We start from the raw sequence: 10,959 nt of genomic DNA, 5'->3' as shown, positions 1-10,959 counted from the left end.
GCAGCACAGGGCTCCTTGCACAGCCCAGCCCTGCCCTCCATCGCTCTAGGACTTCTTCCTCCTCTTATTTGTGCAAAGCATTAGAAAAACATAGCTGTGGCTTACTAGGGCTGGAGAAAGGCAGAGCTGAAGGTGGCAGAGCCACTGCTTCCTTGCTGGCCAGACCCCACCCAGCTCCCCTCCAGCTGTACCGTAGCTGGAGTGGTCCCTGCTGCCTCCCACCTTTCCTGGTGGCTCCAGTGCTGCTGGAGCCAAGCCCCAGTGAGCTCTATGGCGCTGCCAAAACCAAGAGAAATGTGTCAGGTCCTGGAGAAGGGGAGGAACCTGCAGGTCTCCAGCTCTCAGCAGCCTCCACCCCAAAGCAGTGAAACTAGAGCCCAGCCCCTGTTAGCATGGACAGAGCAGGAGCAACACCTCCAGGTAATGGAGGTCTGCAACTGCCAGATGAGTCGCACCAGCACAAGCCGCTGCCACCACTGCCGCAGAGTGCTTGCACCCTCCCCAGAAGGGCAGCACTGCTGGTGCCACACAGCCCCACTTGTCTGTGGTACTTCTTTTATTGGTATAAAAGCCCATTATGGATAAAACTGCCTTCTCAGCCCTGAGCCCGATGGCAGCTTCTCCCTCCCAGCCCTGTGGCAGCGCATCAGGGCTGGTGCCCGCCTGAAATCCCCATCCAAGTGCAGAAGAGGTCAATGACCCACTGGACTGGCCCCTTGAACCCCCTCCCTAAGATGTGCCGGCACCAGCTGCAGGGTTGCATCTCCTCCTGAGCCCTCCACCACCTTCCATGTCCACTAGGTCCTTTAGGTACTGTCTATTCCCCGTCCCCCTCCTGTCCTGGGTGCTGTCAATCCCCTCAAGTCACTCCACCACCATCCTCCCTGCGCCAGGATGCTGGCTCACTGCAGCTACTGCAGTCCAGCACTGGAGCCAAGGCTCCCGGGGCAGTGAGGCTGGGCAAAGAGGTGGAGAAAGTAGCACCACAGCAGTCAGCCCTGACCCAGAGTGTGGCGGTGCTTTGCAAAGCCACTTCCTCCACCTGCGGTGAGGAGGTGATGCAGGCCCCCCTGGCTCCGGCACATGGTCTGCAGCAGGGGGAGAAGCAATGGGTTTCTTTGGGCTCAGGCCTCCAGCAGTCCAAGGTAGCATTCCTTCCCAAGCAGGCTAATTGGGGCTCCGCTCGTGGCAGGGCCAGCAAAGCTGGGTCCCCCAAAACTGAGATGTTCTCCAGGGGTTCCCAAAAGGGTGTCAGAGTGAGCCAGCCCCAGCCACACCAATTGGCTGGCTGCCACTGGCCAAAGTCCCCCCAGTTCAGGAGAAAAGATATTGCAGAGAAGGTGACGGTTGCTCTTGCTGCCGGGATGGAAGGAAGGGCAGGGGTGGCCGGGGACAGGAAGATCCTGCGGGGTCTCAGGATCCTGGCTGGGGGCTGGCTCCGCTCCTTAGACCTGCAGGAACAAAGAAGAGGGGGACAGTTTTCACCAGGCTCCTTATCCCATCCACATCCCTCAGGAGAGGCAACAACCCAACCATGGCCCTGAAACCCAGCTTCTCCTCCAGTCTGGCAGACAAAGGGATGACGCCCTTGTTCCAGCCCTGGTAACACCCTTTCCCCATCCCAGCACTGCTCTTGGTACCCAAAGGGACCCACAAGGTCCCCCATCCCCTTTATGGAGCAGGACTTACAGAGCAGGAAGCGCCGCAGGTTCTGGGCAGATCCCCCCGAGAGTAGGTAAGCCCAGGTGGCAGCAGCAGCCATCACCAGGTAGGAGGGCACCAGACTGCCCACGTACAGGGGGTTGCAAAACGTCTGAGGAGAGAGGCAGGAGAGGGGAGGGTGAGCAGGTGGGAGAGGACAGGGATGAACGAGTGGCAGCATCACCGCCTTAATGACAGGGGACACCACCGCCAGGATTCTGTTTGTCAAGGGCCAGCCGCAAGTCCCCCAAACCCAACCGCTTCACTAGTGCCAAAGGCTGTTTCCCTACCTGGCATGGCGAACAGCACGCACCACAGCCATCCCCGAATACAAGTCTCAGCCCAGAGCTCCGCTCCCAGCTACTCACCGACCCCGAAACGGCGAGGTGCATGACAACGACTGCCATGATCTCCCACCAGCGACGGTGCTCACAGCCGTGGAAGAAGAGGATCCCCCAGAAGGTGTGAAGGAAAATCAGCACCATGGTCATAAAAGCTGCAGGGAATGGTACACAAGTGTCACCAGGGAGCCACCCATCCTGGCCCAGCCCACAGGCTCAGGGAATGATGGAGAGAAGATGGGAAAGGGGAGTAGTGGCACTGCTGGGCTGGACTGGGAGGCACTGGGGCAAACCCTGAGTGTGGGAGAGATGGGGGAGAGGAGCAGAGAGGATCACTGGGTTTGGCATAGAGAGAAGCGGCAGGAGACCATAGGGGGCTCATATGCATATGGGGATCAATTCAGGGGTGCAGCATAGAGCAGTGGAGCTGTGCCCCCAGTCCCCCAGGGCTGCTGCCTCTGTGGTAGGGTGAAGAATGCTGGTCACTCACCTGAGGTCAGGAAGTAGAGCTGTGAATCCCCATGGATGCCCACGGTGCCGGGCCCTAATGCGTCTGCCAGGAGATTGATCATGGAGAAAGCGCCGCTCATGAGCCCAAAGCCCACACCAGCCACTGCCAGGACAGGGACACTGTCAGGTCCTGAGCCACCCAGGGACACCCAGGCACCTCCTAACCATCTTCGGTGTGAGAAACCTCCCTTTCCCACCAGCACCATGCCCAGCCCTGCCCAGGCTTGTCCCTGGCCCCGTGGTTGGGGTGCCCCACTCTGCACAGCACTCACCATATGCCATTTGCTGGATGGAAATGGGGGAGCAGCCGTCCTCGCTGAGGGCTACCAGCCCCTCGATGGCCTTCCTGTGGGGTGAGAGCATGCTAGAGCCCGGCACAGCCCAGCCACCTCCTGAGGCAGAGCGCAGCACCAGGATGGAGCGGGCAGGAACCGGGGTCTGCATCATCCTACCCTCCTAGTAACCTCCCCATCATAAACCGCAACACGCACGGTGTCTGCATGACTGCCCTGAACCACTGGATAGACCAGGCACGTGAAAACCACATGAAGCGACACAGAAAGATTTTCCAGAGGTGGATATGAGTGCCAGCCAGCCCCGTGGAGCAGGGCTGAGGTGAAAGGGACATTGGGTGCAAAGCAAGCAGCACCTCCGCATGGAGAACAGCCCCAGCGTCAGTGGGGGAGGCACATGGCAGGAGGGTGTACCTGATCTCCGCATTTATACTCTTAGAAGATATTGAAAAAAAAAGGAGAGGGTGCAGGGAAGACCTCAAAGAGCTAGCTCTCTTTTTGGGGAGAAACTGGGAGAGGTGAGCTTCATAATTTTTATCAACTAGAGGTTTGGCAGGTGAGGAAGATGCCGGAGGGCTCCTCTGCCCAGGGAGGGCAGCAGCACTTGCAACTGGAGATCCTCAGGGTGACCAAACCACAGTGTTTTTTGTTAGAGGCCGCTCCGTGGAGCTCTGCTACCCTCTACCTGCCTGCCTCCAGCAGTGCCTTGCTGCAGGCAGCGGTGCAAGCCCATATACCTGGTCTCACCAGCCTTACCCTAGCCCCTCGCCAGCACCCAGCCGGGAAGGCTGGGGTGTATGAGAGATGTCAACGCCAGCATTGCCTTCCCTTGTCTGCCTGCCCAGCCCCAGTCTGTCTGCCCATCCATCCATCTGAATGCAGTACAGAGTGCAGCATGTGCTGACCTGTCAGGCGGCACAAAAGCCCATGCTCTGGGCCAGCGTCAGCAGCGAGGCCGGGAGCTGCTGAGGCTGCGCTGAGACTTTGCCCTGGGCTGGCCAGGGCACCATGCATGGGGCCCGTGGCGATGTGCCACCCCACAGAGCCGCAAAACCACCTTCAGGCGGTCCCTGCTCACACAAAACCGTCCCTAAGAAAGGAACAAGACTTGGCAGGAGGCCAGGGCAGATCCCTAACCCTTCTGCCCCCGTGCAGCAAAGAAGGCATTTCCCAGTGCCTGACACCCCCCTCGCATCCCCCGAGCTGCGGGAGCACTGCTGGTGCTAGCCACCGGAGCAGAGAGGATGTCACATGTCCTGCAGCAGCCCAAACCCACAGCCTACCTGTCCCAAAGTCAGGGAGATGCTACCAGCCACCTTAGCCCTGGGTCCTCCAGACTTAGGGCTGCTCTGCTCCACCACTCGAAAACCACTAGAGGTCAAGATACTAACACAGGTACCACCCATGCACTCCCAGCGAGGACTGAAGTGGCTTGGTGCCACGCTTGGCATCCCCCCCCGCCCAGGAGCTCCCAGACGAAACCCAACACCCACCACTGCCAGGAGGACCACCTGGCAGCACTGGAGCAGAGTAGGAGATGGCCTTACCTGAGGAGCTTGTAGTAGAGGAAGCGGAAGGCCTCCTGCAGCAGCACAGAGAACATCACCCCAAATATCAAGAGCCCCTTCTGCAAAGGCTCATCCCGGGGGTCGCTGGCTTTAACCGCGATAAACCAGATGAGGGAGGAGAGCAGCAGCGACACCAGCCAGAAGAAAGCCCTGCAAGAGAGTGCAAGAGCCTGCTGGCACCGGTGCTGTGCCGGGACCAGTGCCGGTATTGGTGCCATGCCTGTGACCATCAGCACCATACCTGCACCTCTCTGCATTGGTACCAGCATTGGCAGCTGTGCCCCGGCCTTGCCCACTCTCCTACCAGTACCAGCACCATTCTGGCACCAGTGCTGGGCAGGTGGTGCTTGTACTGGTACCGCTGCTGTGCCTGCACTCCTCCGCTGGTAACCAGAACTGGCACCAGTGCCCACCTTGTGCCCACACCAGTAACAGTACCAGTGTCTGTCTCATATCCATGCTGGTATCAGTTCCAGCTGATTCCACAGTGGTACTGGTACCAGTGCCCCTGCTTCATGCATGCACCAGTACCACTACCAAGCCTGCACTGGAACTGGTACTGGTACCAGCTCTCCACCGATCCCATGCCGTTACGGATACCAGCGTCCTCCACATCATGCCCACGCCATGCGATGACCATAATGGTACTAGTACTATACCAGTACTGGTGCCCCTGCTGTGCAAATGGCACCAGTATGAACACCAGTACTGGTGCCCATCATGCCCACAATGGTACCAGTACAAATACTGGTGCTCCTGCTGTGCCTGCAATGGTACCAGTACAAGTCTGGATACTGGTGCCCCTGCCACACTCACAAGGATCTGGTGATGATGATCTGGTGATGACAAGGTCGTCATGACCACGACCACCCTAACATGCCCACAACTGCACCAGGAAGAGAAACAATATTGGTGCCTCTGTCATCCAAGCAACAACACCAGTATGGGTACTGGAACCGGTGCCCCCATTGTGCCCACAATAGCACAAGTATGAGTGTGGGTACTGGTGCCTGTGTTGTACCCACCATGGGACTGGTACTGGTCCTCCTGTTGTGCCTCTGCCAGTACCAGTCACGCCCCTGTCACACCCATGCTGGTACCAGCACCATCACTGGTATAAGTACGCCTGTCACACCCATACTGGTACCAGCACCAGCACTGGTACCAGCACCCATGTTACACCCATACTGGTACCAGTACCAGCATTGATATCAGTAGCCCCTCACGTCCATATTGGTACCAGCACCGGCACTGGTACCAGCGCCCCTGTCATGCCCATGCTGGTACCAGTACCCCCTCATGCCCATACTGGTACCAGTGCCCCTGTCATGCTCATGCTGGTACCAGTACCACCACTGGTACCAGTATCCACTCATGCCCATACCAGTACCAGCACTGGTATCAGAGCCCCTGTCACACCCCCACTTGTACCAGGTACTGGCATGGGTACCTGTATCCCCTTACGCCCATACTGGTACCACTACTGGCACTGGTACCAGTATCCCCCCATGCCCATACCCAGGACTGGCATTGGTATCAAGGCCCACATCATGCCCATACTGGCACCAGTTCTGGTATTGGTACCAGTCCCCCCTCACACCCACACTGGTACACCACTGGTACCAGTATCCCCTCATGCCCATACTGGTACCAGCAGTGGCACTGGTACCAAGGCCCCTGTCATGCCCATACTGGTACCAGTCCCCCCTCACGCCCGTACTGGTACCTGCAGCGACACTGGTACCAGTACTCCATAGCGCCCATACTGGTACTAACAGCACTACTGGTGCCACACTGGTACCGATACCGGTACCAGTGCCTCCACCCCTCCCCTCGGTGGCGGTGCGGGACTGACCCGGCGATGAGGATGATGATGCGCAGCGGGTCGCGGGCGATGGTGAAGAGGAAGAGGCCGAGCGCCGGCCCGAAGGCGATGAAGGTACACCCGAAGAAGACGGCGAGCGTCATGGCGCCGGGACGGGGACGCGGGACGGGGACGGGACCCGGCGGCTCGGCCCGGCCCGGCCCCGCTGCCCCCTCCCCCCTTCCCGCCCTTCCGGGAGCGACCTACGTCACGTGCCGACTGCGCGCGCCGCCGCCGCCGCCGCCGGAAGCGGCGCGCGGGGGCGGGGCTGGACTGAGGCGGGTCATGGCGGGGCGCGGCCTGCGGCGGGGGCTCGCGTCTATCACCGGCGGGGAGCGGGGGTCTGTCACAGGGGGACACGGTCTGAACCGCGGGGGCCAGGCCTGTCACGGGGTGGGCCCTGGTCCTGATACGGCGGGGCACGGCCTGCACTGGGGGGCTCAGGCCTGTCATGGTGGGGCACGGCTTGTGTTGGGGGGACTGCGCCTTCACGGTGGGGCACGGCCTGTACTGCGGGGGCCCAGGCCTTCATGGCGGGGCACGGCCTGCACTGTGGGCCTCAGGCCTGTTGCTGCAGGGGCCTGGGCGTGTCATGGCAGGGCACAGCTGGCACTGAGGGGCTTGGGCCTGTCACAGGGTGGGCCCTGGGCCTGTCATGGCGGGGTATGGTGTGCACTGGAGGCCTCAGGGATATCACAGGGGGCCCTGGTCCTGTGGCAGGGAGCACAGCCAGCACTGTGGGGGATGTGGTGGTCTGTACTGCGGGTTGGGGGGCTACGGCCTATTACCGAGGGTAACTTGGTCCTGACATGGGTGGGCACAGATTGCACTGTGGGGCTCAAGCCTGTCACAGGGGAGACCTGATTCTGTGACAGGGGCCACAGCCAGCACTGGCGGGGCATAGCCTACGTTGCTGGATGGGAGGGTACAGCCTGTCACCGGGGGTAACTTGGTTCTGACATGGTCAACACAGCCTGCACTAGGGGAATGCAGCCTGCATGGCTTGGACCTGGTCCTGTCATGGAGGGACACGGCCTGTACCATGGGGACATGGCTTGCATCCAGGGGAGCTTGTCCCTGTCACCAGTGCCCTCATTGAAGGGGGACATGTGCTGCCCCCCAGGATCTGGGCCAGCCAAGGGTGCCAGCGGTTGGTTGAAGTGTGCTGGCTGTCCCCAAGGGTCTGTAGCTCCCTGTAACCCCACTATAGGCCTACCTCTCTACAGTGGAGCTCTGGCACTGCTCCCAGACCCTCTGCAGCCCCTGAGCATGTGGTGCAGGGGCTGCACGCTCCTCCTGCGCTGCCCACACTGTGCTCACAGCTCAGGCAGTGCAGCCCCAGTGTGAGGTGTGGTACCACGCGCTGCATACAGGGTGTATGGAACTTGCACAGAAATGAGACAGCGCCGCGTGGTTATAGCCATTAGCATTTTCCTCCAGCTGCCTTGTCCTCTGCTGGGATCGACAAATTAGTAGTATCAATTTGGTAACTGAGTGCTTTGTGCGGCCCTTGGCTTTAGGCAGCCTGACCTGTTCTGAAGTCACCCGGAGCCCTGTAAAACACACATAGCTTGGCAAGGTGGCGTTTCCCACCCTCACCCGAACGTACGGGGCTGTAAATGCAGGGACGGACTGAGGGGTGACCGTGGTCTGTGTCTGTCTCCTCAAAATGTCTCTTCAGATCTCTTTGTGTCATCCCTCTCCTCCAGCATGTAGTTCAAGGCTATTGAACAGGAAGGATTCAGAGATCAGATGAGGCAGCAGAATGATGAGAAAAGCAGAGAAGAGAGCGGAGATGAGAGGCTGCCGGAAGTTAATGTAGTGGTTTATCAATGGGGTGGGAGCCCACATCAGGGCTGAACGCTCGTCATGGAGATCTTCGGTCTGTCAGATAAACAAATCCAAAGGTTGACATTCAATGGGAGAGGTGCAGTGGGAGGAACAGAGGAGGGGACAGGCACTGTGGACCTCAGTGTGGACCAGAGTGACGCATGTGGGGAGACGAGCTGCCAGGTTGAGCTCCCCCGCCAGCAGCTCCAGCTGCTGTGCCCCAGCCTCCCAGAGCTTCCCCTGGCCTGCATCTTTCTGCAGGGACCTGGGGCGAAGAAGATGGGTGGCAGGGTGGAGAAAATGCAAAGCTTTGCTGAACCATGAAAGACAGGCTCATGTCTTTGGGGCAGAGCATCACCTGAGAACAGCAGCCACTGCCAAACCACAGAAAGTTCAGTGGTAAAAAAAGGCCCTTGCGGTGGGGTGTAAATAGTTAAATTAAATGGGCTGGTCCAAACCAGGAGGCTGCAGCAGCTAGCAGGGGAAAACACTGGGCGTGAAAGGGCTCTTTGTCCCAGCAGGAAGGCGAAGGGCACCCAGAGGCTGGGCACTGGGGACGCACCCTGATAGGAGTGCAGGGCTGGCTTGTTTGCAGTGCCGGGTGCAGGCTCCTGGAGAAGAGGTGGTTTTACACTCTTGTTCCTTTTGCAGCCACACAAGCCCATGCCTGGAAGGTGTTTTGACCAAACCATGGAATGGCTCAGCTGCTGTGCTGCCGAAAAGCAAGACAGACCCAAGGAGGAGCTCCAGCTCTTCATAGAATCATAGAATCATAGGGTTGGAAGGGACCTCTGGAGATCATCTAGTCCCAACCCACCTGCTAGAGCAGGGTCACCTTAGAGCAGGTTGCACAGGAATGTGTCCAGGCGGGTTTTGAATGTCTCCAGAGTTGGAGACTCCACCACCTCTCTGGGCAGCCTGTGCCAGGGCTCTGCCACCCTCAAAGGAAAGAAGTTCCTCCTCATGTTTAGGTGGAACTTCCTATGCTCAAGTTTGTGTCCATTACCTCTTGTCCTGTCCCCAGGCACCACTGAAAAGAGCCTGGCCCCATCCTCCTGACACCCACCCTTTAAGTATTTATAAGCGTTGATAAGATACCCCCTCAGCCATCTTTTTTCCAGACTGAAAAGACCCAAATCCCTCAGCCTTTCTTCATAAGAGAGGTGTTCCAATCCCCTAATCATGGTAGCCCTTTGCTGCACCCTCTCCAGCAGTTCCCTGTCCTTCTTGAACCGGGGAGCCCAGAACTGGACACAGTACTCCAGCTGTGGCCTCACCAGGGCAGAGTAGAGGGGGAGGATGACCTCCCTCGACCTGCTGGCCACACTCTTCTTGATGCACCCCAGGATGCCATGGGCCTTCTTGGCCACAAGGGCACATTGCTGGCTCATGGCCAACCTGTTGTCCACCAGGACTCCCAGGTCTCTTTCCACAGAGCTGCTCTCCAGCAGGTCAGCCCCCAACCTCTACTGGTGCATGGGGTTATTCCTCCCCAGCTGCAGCACCCTATGCTTGTCCTTATTGAATTTCATAAGGTTCATAAGGTTCTCTGCCTTGGGAGGCAGAGTTGAAGAGCGAAGGTGCCCAGGAAGGCTGGTCATACTTCAAGCAGGTGCTCTTAGAAGCACAGGAGAAGGCCATCCCCATGTCTTGAAAAACGAGCCAACAGGGAAGAAGACCAGCCTGGCTAAATAGAGAGCTTTGGCTGGTCTTCAGGAAAAAAAGGAAAGCTTACATTCTCTGGAAAAAGGGATTGGCAACTTATGAGGATTATCAAGATATAACAAAGCTATGTAGGGGGAAAATTAGAAGGGCCAAAGCTCAATCAGAACTCAGCTTGGCCACTGCAGTTAAAGACAATAAGAAGAGATTCTTTCAGTATATCAATAGAAAAAGGAAGACTAGGGAAAATGTAGGCCCACTGATGAATGAGACGGGTGCCCTAGTGGTGGAAGACACAGAGAAGGCAGAGCTACTGAATGCCTTCTTTTCTTCGGTCTTCACTGCTAAAGCTGCCTCTCACGAATCCCATACCCTGGAGGCAAGGGGGAAGGTCTGGAGAGAGGAAGATCTTCCTTCAGTTGAGGAGGACCCAGTCAGAGACCACTTGGCCAATCTGGACATCCATAAGTCCATAAGCCCTGATGGGATGCACCTGCGAGTGCTGAGAGAGCTGGCAGATGTTATTGCTAGACCACTCTCCGTCGTCTTTGCAAGGTCATGGGGAACAGGAGAGGTGCATGAGGACTGGAGGAAGGCTGACATCACTCCAATCTTTAAAAAAGGCAAAAAGGAGGACCCAGGGAACTACAGACTGGTTAGTCTCACCTCTGTCCCTGGGAAGGTAATGGAGCGACTCATTCTGGATGTCATCTCCAAACACGTTGAGGAACAGGAAGTCATTGGAAGTGGTCAACATGGATTTACCAAGGGTAAATCATGCTTGACCAATCTGATAGCTTTCTATGATATTATAACTGGTTGGCTGGATGAGGGGAGAGCCGTAGATGTCATCTACCTTGTCTTTAGCAAGGCTTTTGACACTGTCTCCCATAACATCCTCATTAGGAAGCTGAGGAAGTATGGGCTAGATGAGGTGACGGTGAGGTGGATCGAGAGCTGGCTGTGTGACAGAACCCAGAGGGTTGTGATCAGCGGCATATAGAGTCTAGTTGGAGGCCTGTAACCAGTGGTGTCCCCCAGGGGTCAATACTCGGTCCAATTGTGTTCAGTATATTCATTAATGACTTGGATGATGGGACAGAGTGTATCCTCAGTAAGTTCGCTGATGATACCAAACTGGGAGGGGTGGCTGACACTCCGGAGGGCCGTGCTGCCATCCAGCGTGACCT

The 10,959-nt window shown here is 57.8% G+C and overlaps 1 protein-coding gene across 2 annotated transcripts; it reads right to left on the bottom strand.

Moving 5' to 3' along the window:
* Window positions 1-520: 520 nt before the first annotated feature.
* On the bottom strand, window positions 521-6,498 carry LOC141736322 (gamma-secretase subunit Aph-1b-like). 2 transcript variants are annotated; one of them, XR_012584939.1, is made up of 8 exons: window positions 6,269-6,484; window positions 4,393-4,563; window positions 2,825-2,898; window positions 2,533-2,655; window positions 2,070-2,197; window positions 1,690-1,813; window positions 1,043-1,451; window positions 541-956 (listed from the first exon to the last, which is right to left on the bottom strand). XR_012584939.1 is itself a non-coding variant. In XM_074570347.1 (7 exons), the coding sequence occupies exons 1-7, from the start codon at window positions 6,379-6,381 to the stop codon at window positions 1,414-1,416; spliced, it is 771 nt and encodes a 256-aa protein (XP_074426448.1). In that variant the 5' UTR covers window positions 6,382-6,498; the 3' UTR covers window positions 521-1,413. The 2 variants fall into 2 exon arrangements, 1 of the variants encoding a protein (XP_074426448.1); XM_074570347.1 differs by having other exon boundaries at window positions 521-1,451; window positions 6,269-6,498.
* Window positions 6,499-10,959: the final 4,461 nt, after the last annotated feature.

Source organism: Larus michahellis, chromosome Z (genome assembly GCF_964199755.1).
Source record: "Larus michahellis chromosome Z, bLarMic1.1, whole genome shotgun sequence".
NCBI classification, from domain to species: domain Eukaryota; kingdom Metazoa; phylum Chordata; class Aves; order Charadriiformes; family Laridae; genus Larus; species Larus michahellis.
The sequence above is the reverse complement of the archived record's forward strand: the minus strand, read 5'-3'. Positions and strand labels throughout refer to the sequence as shown.